The sequence below is a fragment of the Sminthopsis crassicaudata genome, chromosome 2 (genome assembly GCF_048593235.1).
Source record: "Sminthopsis crassicaudata isolate SCR6 chromosome 2, ASM4859323v1, whole genome shotgun sequence".
NCBI lineage: Eukaryota > Metazoa > Chordata > Mammalia > Dasyuromorphia > Dasyuridae > Sminthopsis > Sminthopsis crassicaudata.
In genome coordinates this window covers 246,299,854-246,316,449 of record NC_133618.1, presented here as the reverse complement: position 1 = coordinate 246,316,449, position 16,596 = coordinate 246,299,854, and the positions used below count along the sequence as shown (strand labels likewise).

General features: G+C 33.7%; 1 protein-coding gene across 13 annotated transcripts in view; it reads right to left on the bottom strand.

The window, feature by feature from the left end:
* Positions 1–3,017: 3,017 nt before the first annotated feature.
* Positions 3,018–16,596, bottom strand: part of PHACTR3 (phosphatase and actin regulator 3) — a 290,706-nt gene continuing 277,127 nt past the window's right edge. For 7 of the 13 annotated variants that reach the window (XM_074288720.1, XM_074288719.1, XM_074288716.1 and 4 more), the window contains 6 exons: positions 14,475–14,536; positions 12,539–12,679; positions 8,509–8,585; positions 7,313–7,451; positions 5,529–5,739; positions 3,018–3,274 (listed from right to left, as the gene is read on the bottom strand). In XM_074288720.1, coding sequence (XP_074144821.1) covers positions 7,436–7,451; positions 8,509–8,585; positions 12,539–12,679; positions 14,475–14,536 — 296 coding nt within the window. In that variant the 3' untranslated portion in view covers positions 3,018–3,274; positions 5,529–5,739; positions 7,313–7,435. Of the gene's footprint in view, positions 3,275–5,528; positions 5,740–6,969; positions 7,452–8,508; positions 8,586–12,538; positions 12,680–14,474; positions 14,537–16,596 lie in introns of those variants that run through there. The other 6 variants (XM_074288727.1, XM_074288718.1, XM_074288717.1 and 3 more) reach the window with 1 other exon arrangement.

The following is a 16,596-nucleotide window of genomic DNA, read 5'->3' as shown; positions in this document are numbered from 1 at the left end:
GCTGAAATTTCAAGAAAGCTTAAAAGGAGGTGAAGGTAAGGAGAAAATGTGTTCCAGGCACAAGGGATGGCCAATGCAAATGCAAAGAACTGGGAGACATGAGTATCAAAGCCAGTGACTAGATAGATTGTGAGTTTTTTTTTTGTTTGTTTGTTTGTTTTTTGTTTTTAACATTAGGGAATCTTAAAAACAGGCATAGGTAATAATGGACTCATGCTTTAGTTCATATCAATTTTATATTATGAAACACTAAAATTATTAACTGTCAAAAATATAAAAACTCTGGTATTAATTTTTAGAATCCAGGAAAAACTACTTTTAGCATTTTCTATCATATATATTACATTATATTTTCTATGAGACCATAGAAGAGAAAATATGCACAGTGAACAGAGAGCTATCTTCAAATGCATGAGTACCTGAATTCATGACTTTCCTGACACATAGTGATTATTGTCTTTGGGTAAGTTACTTAACCTCTCAAATGTACTGGTCAATTCTTAACAGTATAAATTGTAAAGAACTTCATTGGTAAAGGAAGTTTCCACACCAGCAAATTCCCTATGCCAATGAAAGCAATGAAATCTCCTTCTCAAACATAATTCTCTATTTTTGCATCTTTGCATTGTTTGAATCCCATTCCCTCACTTCTACCTCTTGGTTTTTCTGACTTTTTTTTTTCCCCACAATTCAGCTCAATCCTATCTTCTGTTGAAAGCCTTTCCAAATTCCCTTAGTATGTATATTTTTGTGTGTGAGTAAGGTTATTTCCCGTTGTAAAAAGATTGAATTTACATCGGTCATTACCTCTCTGCTCCACAAGGTGGACCTCTTATGACATTCAATGCTTTGTTCCTTCCCAAATTACTAAGCAACAACCAAAAAAAGTTATTCATGGATGGTTCAATTTTGAATTCCCTGTAATTTAAACAAATGTACTTTTTAGAAGTCAGTGTAATGTACTGTTCCTTCTGACAGCATGTATTTTAGTAACAGCTTAATGGGTGTAACCGAAGATTCGCTTCTGTTAAATTGAAACAAAACATATTTCATTGGTAATGGCAAAAATTAGAAGTTATTTAAGAAGATCCAAGTTATTGCTTCAATAATTTAAATATATATTGCTATTTTAATCCCTAGTAAAGATGATTAATACAAAATGTAATACCTCACTAATATATTGAACATCACTCACTAATTGACATTTTCTGATCATTTTGATAACATATAAAATTCTTCTCTAATAAAATGTTGGAAATGATTTATCTCCAAAGCATCAGGATCTTATTGTAGGTATTGAAAATAAGGTCAAAATTAGCATTAAGAACTCAAGAGGATAAATGATAGCTAATAGAATTTTAAAATTTAAAACTAGAAGAGACTTAGGATCACAGAATAGCTGAGTCAAAATTCCAGCCCAGGCTCTTTGATTTTAAATCCAGGGCACATATTACTTCTCACCAATCCTCTTGCCTCAAGTCTTCCCCCACCCCACACTGTACTTCAGTTAGTTGTCAAAAAATTTTTTCTAAAATTCATGTCTATCCATCTCATCTCTCTACAGACTTTAATTCCTGTAGCTCCCTATCATTTCCTGGGTCAAATATAAATTCCTCTGCTTATCATTCAAAGAGTTTTATAACCTGGCTTCTTCTTACCTTTACAGGGACTTCATTTTATTTCTCCCCTCCTCCATTCTACATATTCTATGATCCAGCTAACCTGGTTTGTTTTGCCATACCTCAAACAGGCCATTCTATCTGCCATCTCTTCAAAAATTAAAGAACAGATCAAAATAAGAAAGCTATGTTCTTGTCAGTAGCTTGCACTCACTGTTCCTCATGCCTGGAATGTTCAGTTCCTCCACCCTAGCCTATTTCTTTGTCTTCCCTTCAAGACTCAGCTCAAATTCCACCTTCTACAGGAGGCCTTTCTTAGTCTTCCCAGATGCTAATGCCTTTCATTTTATATTATATTAATAAATTATATATATATGCATATATACATACATACACATACATATCTGTATCTGTATATCTTTTTCTATACATATATATATATATACATATATATACACACACACACACACACACACATATATATATAATCTTGTATGAAAGCCTAGATATTTACATGCTATCTCCCCCCATTAAAATGTATACTCCTTAATAGCAGGATCTGTTTTTGTTTTATCTATTTACCTATCTATTTTTTGGGGGGAGGTTACCTTTTTGTATCCTCAACATTTAGCACAATGCCTGACACAAAGTAAACACTTTAATACTATTTGCTTATTAACTAACAGCTGGTAGGTAAAATAATTTTTATTTGTTAAAGGAGCTTCCAAAAGCGATAAATTATCTAATGAAAGATACTATGGTTTTATACCAGGGGACTGGTCAATGAGCCAGGGCTCTCTGAGCATATGGTGAAAAACTCACAAGGTTGTAGCATTCAACTTCACCAAAAATGAAAGAACCAATATCATATTCACAAAGCTACATGTCAGCCTTGGAGGGAACAAGGGGCAAGAGGCCTCTTCCCTACAATATCATCTCTCACTGATAATTATCAGAGAATTTTAAAAGGTCTAATCAAGAAGGAAGAAGATGAGAGTTGACAAAGGTCTTTTGAAGTTGTCCCTACTTCTAGGGACCACAATTACATCCAATCAAAGAGGTTGTTATCCACTATATAGGTAGCAACTGGAACCAGTTACAGAATGTCTGCAATGCTCCAGTCCCTCTAGGGAACTTCCATTAAATGTTGTCATGTCTTTCCAAGAAAACTCCCCAGCTTTTTTCACATAGAAATTGTGTGACATTCTCCACCTGCTCTTAGGATTGGCCTCATTGGTAAATTATAATGCTAACTTAATTGATTTTAATTATTAGTGTTGGTTTTTAATCTTTGTTATTTTCAAATAAGTATAAATCATGAACTAATTATCTTAACATGACAAAATTTTTATTAAACTTATCTTTCTCCTAAGTTATATGGAATCTAATAAGCCTGTATTTAGAAGAATGGAAATTTATTTTGGCAGAATTAGAGAGACAAGGATTCTTGGATAAGGCTAAATGGCTTTTCAGATTGTAGATGGCCCTCTGCCCAATATTTCTAGGGCACAGGTCCAAAATACTACCAGAAGGGATTCATTCTCTTGCATTTTTACCTTTGAATCTAAAAAATTACCCAGGGAAGTATAAGTTCATTTTCATTCCATCTGTAGCTGTTTTTAGATAGCACCCTTTCTGGAAATCAGATGGAAGCCCTGCAGAAAAAAACAACAACAAAGGAACAATGCATTGGTTCCTAAGAACTATGAAGAAAACAAATCTTCTCATGTTGGATGAATCTTCTGTCTTTTGCCTTTTCTAGAAATATCATTTATATTTGGAAAATTAAAAAACCTACATATTTATAATAGTTTTTTTTTTCAGGCCTCCAGTTTCTTATTTATTATTCTTACATAGTTCGTGTGCCATGATTTTGCTGTCACTTCTAATTCTGTAGGTCTCAAACAAGCAATTATCTAACTACTTCCTAACTTTCCTTTCCCTTACAGGTTCCTCTTCCTAGCTAACTCATTTTGTCAGTAATAACATTTTCCTTTTTAATCTCATAGGCTAGAAATCTTGGAACCATTCTTAACCATTGACCTTTCCTCTCTTTACTGTTGTCCTTCCTTCAAAATGTCTCAGATCGAATCTTTTTTTCTCCATTCCTACTAAGACGTACTACAGGCCTTATCACATTTATTACTATTTCTTGACTCTCACTACAGTTTTCTAAAACTAATATCTTTGGCCCTACACCATTTTTTTGTCTTGATTATCCAGCATAGTACTAATAGATCTTATTATTCAGCTTTATTTCCTACAACTCAATACTATGCACTCTCTGCTTTCCTTAAACCGGTCATTTCATTATTCTTTACACAACCTTGAATTTTGTTTCCAAAAAAATTTGAGCTTTTTTTATGTGTCTTTCCCCATTAGTATATAAGTTCTTTAAGGGTAAAGACTTTCTTTTTTGCTTATATTTGTATTCTCAGCACTCAGCACACAATATTTAAACACAGTAAATACTTAATCAATGCTCTAATTTCTATTCTCCTTAGTACAGATTCTTAACTTAGGCTCCATGAACTTGATTTAAAAGGTATACATATATATTTTTCTAACTATATTTCAACATTTTGGCTCTTCTATTTATAAAAATATTTATCTATGCATTTTAAAAGGATTCTGATAAAGATTCCAAATGCCTCACTTTCACCACTGTCAGAAAGATTCATGATATACAAAAAAGTTTACCTAATCCTATTGAGAGAGCATGATTTATTGGAAAGAGCACTGACATAGAAATAACGAAGACCTGAGTTTCAACCCTTCCATGTCACTTAGCAATGTGACTAAGTCACTTAACTTCCATAGCTTAGTTTTCCTATCTGTAAAATGGGAAATAATGACAAAAGCATGTACTTCTCAGGACCGTTGAGAGAATCAAATGACATCACAGGTGTAAAATATTTTCAAAGCCTTAAAATCCTCTATAAATGTCAACTATAATTACCAGGATACTTATTACCCAACCTGTCTGACTAAACTCAAGTCTCACCTCTTTTGTGTAGTCTTTCTCGTTATTTCAGTTCGTTTTGAACTCTCTTTTCTCTGAATTCCTTTTATATCTATAGTCAGAACTACAATTCAGTAGTCAGTTATTTGCTATTTCATAGAATCAAAGAACCTCAGAAATCACCTACTCCAACTCCATTTTATAGCAAAAGAGAGTTTACAAACTCCAAATTTAACTGTTTCTTTTTTTATTCTAAGTTCTTTGATGTTATTTGTCAATGGTTTCTCTTATACACCTTACAGTGTATATAGAAGAGATTAAAATATTTAATTAATTCACAGTTTTGCTGAGTGTCAGCCATGTCCCACTCTTCTAACTTTTGTACCTTTTCCTTAGGATGAGCATGAAACACAAATTTGTCTCATAATGATATCTGCTATCAACTAGTAAATCAAATTTAAGTTGAATACAGTAGGTAATAAGAGATATTAAATAATGTTAAGTAAAATGGAATTTTTAACTGCTAATACTAGTATAATATTTATAACTTAATTGAAAAAGAAGGGAAAATCTACCCTACACATATCCAAATCTTCACTATCAGTTAAGACTTGAATGCCAAGTTTGGGAAGTTTATCTAAGTTCAAGACCTGAACAATGAGTCCCTGTCTATTATTGTGCCTTCTCACTTGAAACCTAAGCTACTACCCTCTGCAGCATCATCCCATCCATTATATGGATAAAATAATATATTAAAACAACAACAACAAATACATACTATGACTGCTGGGCAAACACTAAATTGTTTCCTTTATCTAATGTACTGAAGGTCAAATGGAATTATCTTCAAAGTTGACTTTTTTTTGGAAATAAAATATAACATTTTAATGTCAGCTAATTTAAATTTAGGTTGTATCTTGTTTTCTGTTAAATGTATATTCTTATACCTCATCCTGGTAATAAAGGTGATCCAGATGTTTCTCAAAAGCTCAGCAAGCAGAACACAAACTCTCCTGGGTAGTTCTCCAGAGTTGAAAATCGTTCTGAGTACAGGTTCAATTGTGATGTTTTTGTTGATGGGTCTGGTGCCACCAGAATTCAAAATTCTGGTCACCATATGATGATGATTATTTTTTGGCCATTCACAGCTCATGAAAACTATAGTAAGACACAGATGAGTTTCCATCAATGTCATTGGAAGGAGCCCCCACATGAATATAGATATCAATCTTAGCCTTCTTTATATTCTTATTTTACTATTATTATAAATAAAACAGTACCCAGGTGTGAATCTAGCAGAATTGTGGTTGCTTCTGTTTTCATCATATGAGAACACAGGGTAATAGATGTCATAATAATGTGTCAGTTTGGGAGGGGAAGGAAATAGCTATCAATTTTTTGACTTGAATGCCACTACCAAAATCTGCAAACAATCACAAGTATCACTGACAGGTTTAAGGCAATTAGTAAGAGAGAAAGAAAGTAGAAGAAAAAGGAAGAAAAAAGATAAGCATTGTCAAGGTCATAAAATCATGGAGTTATTGATATAGAGGTGGGAGGAATTTTGAGAGTTAGTATAGCTCAAAATCACACAGGTAAATGAGAGAGCAGAAATCTGAACCCAGAATTCCTGACTCCAAAACTCAGCACTCTTTCTGCTATATTATACTATACCTCTATGCTGTTTTTTTTTTAAATTATCACCAATGAAGCAAGATTTTATATCCCTGTTTGACCCACCTAATATAATGTTTTTCACATTTTAAATACGAAATTTCTTATTCATTTTGACCCTTTTCTCTTTAAGATCTGATAAACAGCAAAATTGCAAGTATAGTTTCTACCCTCCTTATTTTTCATTTAAGTCAGGTTTTTGCTTATGTGTGTGACAATTACCTGGTATTAAAATGTGGTGAAGAGTTTGCCTAACTCTGCAAATAGTCTCCAAATAAAAGTTTAAAGTTTCTTCTTATTGGAATTTTCTAATGTCATTACTTATTGCTTGGTTAATTGAAATTTTCAATGCATTTGTTCACCTAATGAATTAATGAGATAGAGCTATTTACAGAATCCAGTTTTCAGCTCAAGAGCTTAATTATAAGAAAGCCAAAAAATCTTTAAACAATCAAAACACCTGGAACACAAATACATCTAATGGCTCTTCTCTTTCATGATTTTAGATTCTTAAATTTTGATGACTGAATAGTAGGGTGTGAGTAATTCCACTGCTCTCTTCTCTAGTCCAACCCCAAGAAAATGTAAAATCTGTGTTCATTTCCTGCAATAAGTAGTCATTTAATTAAAGAACAAATTAACAGGAATCAAAATGTTGCAGCTGTGTTCTTGTTAGACGTTATATAAAAAAAGAAAATTATAATACATTAAATCATCTTGTATAACATGAACTTAAGTGTTTACAAACTAATCGTGATAAGAATAAAAATGTCTTGTCAACGTAATACTGAATGACAGTGCGTCATACGTCCTTGATGTCAGAGGCCTTGGGATGGTAAAGCCTGTGCATGCACGGCATCTCCTCTTCCCTGCTACGTTGCAGTAAAGTTTGAACAAGTATTAAAGGAGAACAGCAGTTTTCTTCTGGTATTTCTAACTCCAGTCTTTTTCCTCAGCCGATCTTCCCACCCCCATAGGTCACCACTCTTTAGACATCAAAGAGTGAAACACCCTCCAGTGACTCCTCTTGTAGGTAGGTAAGTGTGGCAGAGTTCACCTGTGCAGTCCTGCGTGGCTCACATAAACATCACGTTATCGTGAGCTGAACTTCGGGGAAGTTCCCTGATGAAAGATCAGTGGTGGTATCAAAAATTGGCAAATTCTTCTCAGAAGAAAATCTCTATGGCCTGTGGAATCTAGAAGGAAAAGGAAATATAACGTTCTTATAAGGATTTTGCAATATTCACTCAATCCAAGAAATACTAAAGTGTTACAATCTATAAAGTACAAGGGAAACACAAAATTTAGTTAAGACATCATCACTACCCTTCTTAGAATAAGATGTAAACACAAATAACTACAATATACTTTATTCTAGAAAGTAGATGAAAAGTGGAGGGGAAAAACAAATTGCTATCTCTAAGGAGAAATGTTACTAATCAAGAGTTGGAAAGGGCCACAACAAAGAGAGGATTTAAGTATAAAAGAGGGAACCAGAGAGGGGAAAGGGCATTCTAAGCATAGCAAATGCTATATGTACAGTGTTTGTTTAGTTTAGCTAGAACACTGAATGTGAAATGGGCTAAAATAGGACTGTAGAAATACAGAAGCACAAAATGATGGTGGGTCTGGAATGCTAGCCAAAAGAATTTGAGCTCTGGAGATTTTTGAGCCAAAAAACCCATGATGATAACAATAGTAGGGGAGGAGAGTGGGGAAGATATAGAAAGATCTATTAAGAAGTTATATTTTCTATATGTCAGTAATATTTTAAATTAAAATTTATAGATACCCTTTCAGAAATAATGAACTTTCTTAGACTGACTTCAAGTAAATTGTAAATTGTTTATAATAATAATTGAAATGTTATTTGGAATCAAAAGACAATGATATACAATTGTACTAATATCAAAATAGTGACCAATATTTTCTTATTTTCCTACATTTGATATTAAGGTCTTTTCAAGTGAAAATTGTTTTAAATTTAGGAACTGGTGACCAACATTTTCTTATTTTCCTACATTTGACCTTAAGGTCTTTTCAAGTGAAATTTAGGATGACTCAGGTCAAGACTATTCAACAGATGTATATCTAAACCCAGTTCTCTACAAAAATGCTAATTTTGTTTCAACTAAAGCTGCCTTAGCAAAATAATTTACTCCCTCTTGGCTCTTCAATTTTCAGATTCAGAAAAAAAAATTTTTAATGCCATATTGAACCACGTTGATAACAATACAAACCAACAACTCTGACCTTGTCAAATGCTTGCTTGATGCATGTACCTCCATTTCATTGCTTTTGTATTCGTTTAGTTCTTTACGAATCGCTGCCTAGAAATTCAAAATAGGACATTATTTTTTATTAAATAAACTGACAGGTTGAAACACATCAAAAAGATGAGTTAACAGGCATAAAAAATATCGAATGAGAATCCAGAGATAATTTTCTTTCAAAATTAGTGTTTCTAGAGCAGGAAAGGATTTTAGGTTACCTAAACCCAACAGAGGAAACTGAAGGATTTGCCCCAAGGTTACATTAACTATTTGATGGCAGTATCAGGACTAGGTCACAGGCCTTCTGCTTCCTAACTCAGTACTCTTAAATCATTATTTGTTGACCCCCTTGTTCCTTGTTCATTATTTTATTCATTTCTTTCCCTGCTCAGTTCAAGAGGATGCTTCCAGCAGTCCTAAGATCTTTATCCTGAGGAAAGAACATGAGAGGAGGATCCAGAGGTCCAAAACAGCCAGTAGCTCTAGTAGACAGAAAAGGAGCAGAGGAATCTGCAGGAGAGTCCAATATTTTCTCACATTTAAGAGGTCTTATTCAAGGCTGCTGCAAGAGTCATCCTATCTTAATGCTCTGTATGACCCTGAAGAACTCATTTGTGATAGATAATGACTAAACTTTCTAACAGTAATTCTGTTAATGTTCTATATTAAAACAGATAGATGTTTGTATACCTCTATATATTTATTAATTCAACAGTTATGTGCTGAAAGGCTATGCAAACGAGTAAGATCTAGCTCAGAGTAGGATAGAACAATTAGCTCATTTATTTAAAAGATTATACTTTTTAGTTCCTATCTTAATTAGTATCACTGCAACTCATGGTCATTAATGAATGTAATTATTAAAATCTATCATGCTCAAAAGAGAAACAAAAAGAAGAGAAAAGAATTAGAATCTAAGATGGCACCTTAAATAGCCTCTTAGACATTCAGAGAATGGCTTGCATGAATTGTAGCATACAGGTATACTAGAATATCATTGTGCTCCATGTGATCATGAAAGTGACCATTGTAGAGAATTTTGAGTAATAAAAATTGATGCAGAGTGAAATGAATAGAACTAGGAAAACTATGTATACAATAGTTTTGCATGTTAGTGAAGGAACATGTGAAGGAAACAACTTTGAGAGATTGATTTCTGATCAAAGAAAAGACCAACCATGTCTCCAAAGGACCTATGATTCTGCAGCATGTTATATCTGACAGAGAAGTTATGGACAGAAGGTTCAGATAGATACTTTATGGAACATTACTGCTATTTGAATTCATTTTGCTTTATTTTATTTGTTTTTACAGTTTTTTCTTTCTCTTGGATAATGGAGCAGGAGGAGAGTGAGAGAATGTGGTCTAGAAATGATACCCCTTCCCTCAAAAGAGGTCATATTAAACATTTTAATGTACAAAAGAAAACAAAAGGAAATTCATAAGAAAACACAAATAGAGCAGTTTTGAAAGTAATATGTAAAATTATATACTTTAAGAAGGCAAGCAGTTTGAAATTCATGGTTTCATATAGACTTATTCTTTTTGTGTCCTATTATATATAATGTGTGTATTACATTTTTGTACTGTTTAATTTCAAAATAGAATTTAAAGTTAAAAAAGGAATGTTTTCAACGTCCAAATTCCAGTTCTCAGTTTCCAAATTACATTGCAAATATAATATTGGAAACATAGTCCATTAATTTGTTCATTATTTTTCACTTTCATAGATATCAGAAGAGTTTTCTTTTCTGATTTTCTTCTCTGATGGTATGCCTTTGATCTTTGCTATAAAATTCTCCAGAATATGTATTTTTTTTTGTCCATTGTTTGACATTCATGAAGCCCTACAAAGGAGCCAACTTATACAGACTTAAGAGAGCCAATTATTAAAATTTCAGTGTGAATATTTGACCTTAGAAATCACCAAATACTACAAATCAGGGGATTGGTTTATTGTTTAGTTGATTGTCTAGACTTAAGGAAGTGATAGAGAAAATGTTAATAATACATATTAAACTTTAAAATCTGTCTTGGGAGTGTATATCCTTTGACCCAGCAGTATTATTACTGGGCTTATATCCCAAAGAGATCTTAAAGAAGGGAAAGGGACCTGTATGTGCAATAATGTTTGTGGCAGTCCTCTTTGTAGTGGCCAGAAAGTGGAAACTAAGTGGATGCCCACCAATTGTAGAATGGTTGATTAAACTGTTGTATATGAATATTATGGAATATTATTGTTCTGTAAGAAATGACCATCAGGATGATTTCAGAAAGGCCTGGAGAGACTTACATGAACTGATGTTGAGTGAAATGGGCAGGACCAGGAGATCATTATATACTTCAACAATATTATATGATGATAAATTCTGATGGATTTGGCCATCTTCAACAATGAGATGAACCAAATCAGCTCCAATAGAGCAGTAATGAACTGAACCAGCTACACCCAGGAAAAGAACTCTGGGAGATGAGTATGAATCACTACATAGAATTCCCAATCCCTCTATTTTTGTCCGCCTGCATTTTTGATTTCCCTCACAGGTAATTACATTATTTCAAACTCTGATTCTTTTTGTACAGCAAAATAACTGTTTGGACATGTATACATATATTGTATTTAATTTATACTTTAGCATATTTAACATGCATTGGTCAACTTGCCATCTGGGAGAGGCGGTGGGAGAAAGGAGGGGAAAATTGGAATAAAAGGTTTGGTAATTGTTAATGCTGTAAAATTATCCATGCATATATCTGATAAATAAAAACTATAATTAAAAAAAAGATAAAATCTGTCCTGGGATTTTGAAGAGCTGATTAAAACAATTGTCAGCATATTTCTGCTCTATACTCCAACTATAGGGAAAGTAGTTTCTATTTTAATTTCAAAGGAGTAGAGGAAAGAGGGATTTCTTCCTTGTAGTTCTCAAAAGAATATATTTTATTTGATGATAGGAGAAAGGAAATCATCTGCTGCGTGTGTGTGTGTGTGTGTGTGTGTGTGTGTGTGTGAGAGAGAGAGAGAGAGAGAGAGAGAGAGAGAGAGAGAGAGAGAGAGAGAGAGAGAGAGAGAGGGGGGGGGTACATTTTCTCTAACCATGTCCTCTTTCCAAGTTTTATCATGAAATAGAGACAGCCTTGGATTCCCAAAAGATATGCCAGTAAAGCACAAAACCTCACTTAGCCTTCTACACTGGAAGAGATTGGAGTCTCCAAGTCAGTGATATGAATTAAATGTATCTATCACCAAAGAACTCAACTATCTATCTAGAGAGATGGCTCCTCTCTGAAATTTGGTTAGCAGATGATTTATTGTTATGTATATTTTGCAAGAGCAATTTATGAGATGATCTACTATATATCAAGAAGGTACTGATAGGTATTAGAAAACAAACAATATTAAAGAAATCAGGGATTTTTGGAAGTATTAAAAGTAAAAAATTTGCAAAATCTTTAACCATAAGGAAGAATAGATAATACTGGAGTAAGGGTAAGATAACATAGCATATGGGTTGGATGGGAGATACTAACACAATGAAGACACAGAGAAACTTTATATCAATGTATGGGGGAAAGAATTAGGTTTAGACTGAAATTTTTCTTGGGTTAAAATCCTGACTGCTTCTTACTACTTGTTGGGTCACTCTGGAAAAGTTATTTAACTTCTTTGTGCCTCAGATTCCTCATCTGTAAAATTGGGACTACATTAAGTCATTTACTTTCCAGGTGACCTTGGGCCTCCTTGTGTTAAAATCCTAACTGTTCTTTACTGACTGGGTGACTTTGAGCAAGTCCCTTAATCTAAATGGACATTGCTATCCTTGTCTGTAAAATGAGGAAGGCTGGATTAGAATGGCCTCTTAGGCTTTGTTTTTAACTCTCATGCTATGATCCTATGAATTCTAAAATTGCTTTCCAGATCTAAATGGCAGAATCCCATGTTCAGTTCTGACTTACAGATTGTAATATATTGCCCCACTTACAATCAGTTCTCAAAAGTTTTCCTATACCTTATCTGCAGCTGATAATCTTGTCCAAGGCTTGTCTGCTCGTCTGTCATAGTCCTGTGCTTTTGCTACTTCCACATAATCACTGAATCGGATCAAAATCTTTCTGTCTCGTAGTTCATCAACTGTGGGTCTCTGATTCAGCTAAAATAAATAAAGCAAAAATCAATAAATACTAAAAGACCAATTAATTTATTTTTCAAAAACTATTCTGAGCAAGTTTGTTACCATCAATATGCCTAAATTTCAAGGAAAATGAAAACAAGAACTTAAAATTAAATGATTTCCCATTTAGAAGATTTAAGGGATGAAAATATCTTTAAAAAGAGAACGTAGGATCACTTCCATGGCAGAATGAAGCCCTCAAGGAGGTTTCCAAAACATCAAAAGGAACATGAGTCTTGCTTAGTTCTACTAGTGGGAGCAGCTTTGAGCATGAAGCTGGCACTAGTATCTGTGTAACTTTGTCTTACCAGAGGCTTCTGGGTTTTGGCAACCCATGAAATAGTTGCCAAATACTAAATGCCACGCTTGTAGACATTTTGAATATGTGGCAGAAAAGGTTACTTTCCAAGGAATAAGTACCACTATTGAAAAAATTACTTCCCAAAGAATAAGTACTACTCTGAGAAAAAAAAAATTTCCATGGTCATAAATGTATTGTACATTTAATAATTTAAGTCCAAAATATAGAGAATGACCTATTAACTTCATTCTTTTTCTTCCTTTTTTGTGGGCAATTAGGAATGACTTGCTCAATTATAGTGAAGTCACACTAATAGGAAGTGTTAAGTGTGTGACACTGGATATAAATTCAGGGTCCTCTTAATTCCAGAATCCAGACTTTATTTACTGTGCCTTCTAGCTGCATCTGATCCATTAATTTCAAACAGACAAGAGCACTTTATGATTGTGATACAATTGGGGGTGGAGTGTGAAGCAACACTGAATTCAACAGTTCTAATCTTTGCAGTTTCAAGATTTAATAGTATACTAAGCTCATAGAAGATCCCTCTTAAGTTTAACTTTTATCACCTTCTGAAACAGGTGGAGCAATGTTTCCCTGTTACCCTCTCAAACTTAAGAACACCATCACCAGGAAAACCATAAAGAGGCAACATGTTTATTTTGTCCCCACTTCTATATGTACATGGTGGCTCTCCATAAAGAATATAAATTCCTTAGGGATAGACCATTACATTTTTGTCTTTATACCCCCAATAACTGACACAGTGCTTGGCAGACACTTTACTAGGTGCCTGCTGAGTGAGTGCTGGATTTAGAGTTAGGATCTTTTTTTCAAACATTTAATAGCTGTGTAACCCTAACTGAGTTAAGCTCTAAGCCTCAGTTTCCTAATTTGAAACATGGTATTCACTTCACAGGATTTTTGAGGAGGCTCAAAAACACTTTGCCAATCTTAAAGTGCAAAGCAGTTGTGAGTAGTTATTGTTGTTAATGTTGTTATTTATACATTGCATAATCACAGAAGTTCCTAGATCAATTAAAATGAGCTCTGTACTATAATTATGCCTTTCCATATTCAAAATAATGTTTTGTTTTTTTAACTTATCTGCAGATAGTTCTGAAGTTTTTAAAGATGGGTCTTGGAAACATTAGGCTTCAATTTGTTCCTTTTTGAGAAGTTAACAAGTGGGATTAATGCGTGAACATAGCTGTGGCCCAGGGGAGCTCTGGCCCCAGGAACAAAGCAGTAAGTATTATTTCTGTAGTGCTCTAAGGAATGGACTTTCATAGCCAAATTCTTTCAATATAGCTGATACCATACTTCACACTGTGTTTCCTCATCAAGGTCACAGAGACATATATATCTCCAATCCTGTATGAATTAACAACAGGGTCAGAAACTTCTGTACTACTTCGATTAACTTGGTGCTGTATTTTCCTAAAGAAATAAAGTAGGATAGGTTTTGATTACCTTTCTGGTCAATCGCTGTTTGATTTCCCGCCTTTCCTCCTGCTCTGTCTGATCATTCCTTTCTGTGGAAGGTACAAAGAAAGATAAAAAAAAATTTTTCACTTAAAAAACAAAACAAAACAAAACAAAAAACCAGTTGCTTGCAGGACAGCCAAACGTTCTGCTGAACATCACTACAAGTTGTAATATCACAGGTATATCACAGAATATTGGTGTATGCTGCTGTTCTTGGGTCTTTCTAAAGGGATTTTTGCTCTAAGTGTTAAGGAGAGTGCCAGATCCTCCAATAATCCCTCTCCACAGAGTGCTCATTGCTGCTGTCAGCTGAAGCAGCTTAATCCTCAACACTTTATAGAATCATAGCTTTTTAAAGCTGGGAGGGATCTGAGAAATCATCTAGTTCAGATGAGGAAACTGAGTCTCAGAGGAAAGGAAAATTGTCCAAGACTTCCATACTTAGAAAGCTGTAGATAATTTAGAAAAGGGAGGGAATGCGCAATGGTAGCAAAAATATTGAGCTAAGTACAGGGAAAAATTCAGTAAATAGCCTCAAGTCAAGAAGATTCATCTCTCAGAATTCAAATCTGGCCTTGAGCCCAGAGATCCAGAGAAAGTCACTTAAATTTGTTTACCTCAATTTCCCTATCTCTAAAAGGAACTGGAGAAGGTAATAGCAAACCACTCTAGTATCTTTGCCAAGAAAACCTCAACTGAGGTCATGAAGAGTCAGATATGACTGAAAAAGAACAGGGCACATATTAGGTGCTTAATTTATTAACTGATAGATTTTACTCCTAGGTCCACTACTTAATACTTATGTGATCCTTAAACAAATAACTTCTTTTTTGTGACTTTAGTTTCTTTATTATAAAAAGATTGGAGTATCCTAAGACTCAGATCTCCTGAGTTCCAGTCCAGATTAGGAAAAGTGAAAGATCTGTTAGCACAGGATCTGAATTCAATGTCCAACACTGCTACTTACTATTTTTATGACCTAACTAGATTCACTTTTCTTATTTATAAAGTGAGAGTTTAGACTGGTTGATGTCAAAGATCCTATTCAAGTTCAAAATCTGTGATCTGCCCCCTCACCCAAATCTGAAAGAACTTCAGAAACCTTCTTAAGAAAATCAGGTACAATATATATATATATATATATATATATATATATATATATATATATATATATATATATATATATATATATATATATATATATATATATATATATATTTTACAATTTGACCAGTATCCATTACTTTAATTTTTTTTTTATTCTTAAGCTGCAATTTGAAGCTAATAGAATTTCAGAAAGAATGGGGCTTTCTTAGAATTTTTATTTTCAAGTTACATTTTAAGGATAAACACAGACAAAATTGCCTCCACTACTGAAACCTTGGCATTTTTGTCACAGTTATCTTAAAACAAAACAAAACAAAAGCCTAAACTGGCTTTGCTTTGAGAGTTGTGACTAGTTAACATTCAAACCATGATCACTCCAGTACACAGAAGCTAAAAATAGACCGGAGAGCTATAATCTGTGTAAAATGTATGCCTTGCCCTGGGATATGAGATAATGGATTTTCTATTTCTGATACTATTGGCTACTAAATAAAGATCCATGTTCACTACTTGAACATAGCTTGAGACCTAGAAAAAGAGATATGGAGCCTCTAGCAATTCTATAAATCAGCAGGATTTCCTTTGGCAGCACACAGAAATTGTTTTGCAAAATAAGCTATCTGGTTTACATGCCTCAGTGTAATCCTCCTCTAAAGATATATCTTTGAATGCTGAGTGTTTTAGAATTGCTTTCAAATGAAAACAGGAATTTGTTGTCATTAATTTTTTAAAAAAATAATATCTTTTGGGGGGTATTTTAATTTTTAGTTCCAAATTCTCTTACTCCTTCAGTCCCCTCCCCAACCCATAGAAAGGTAAAGAAATACAATGCTTATTCTACAAGAAGTGATTCAAAACACATTTCCAAATTAACCATGTAGGGGCTGGGGAAGAGAGAAAAAATATATGCTTCAATTTGTATTCGAGTTCATCAGATATCTCTCTCTTTGGAGATGTATAACATTTTTCATCACAAGTCCTCTAGATTAGTTGTGAATCA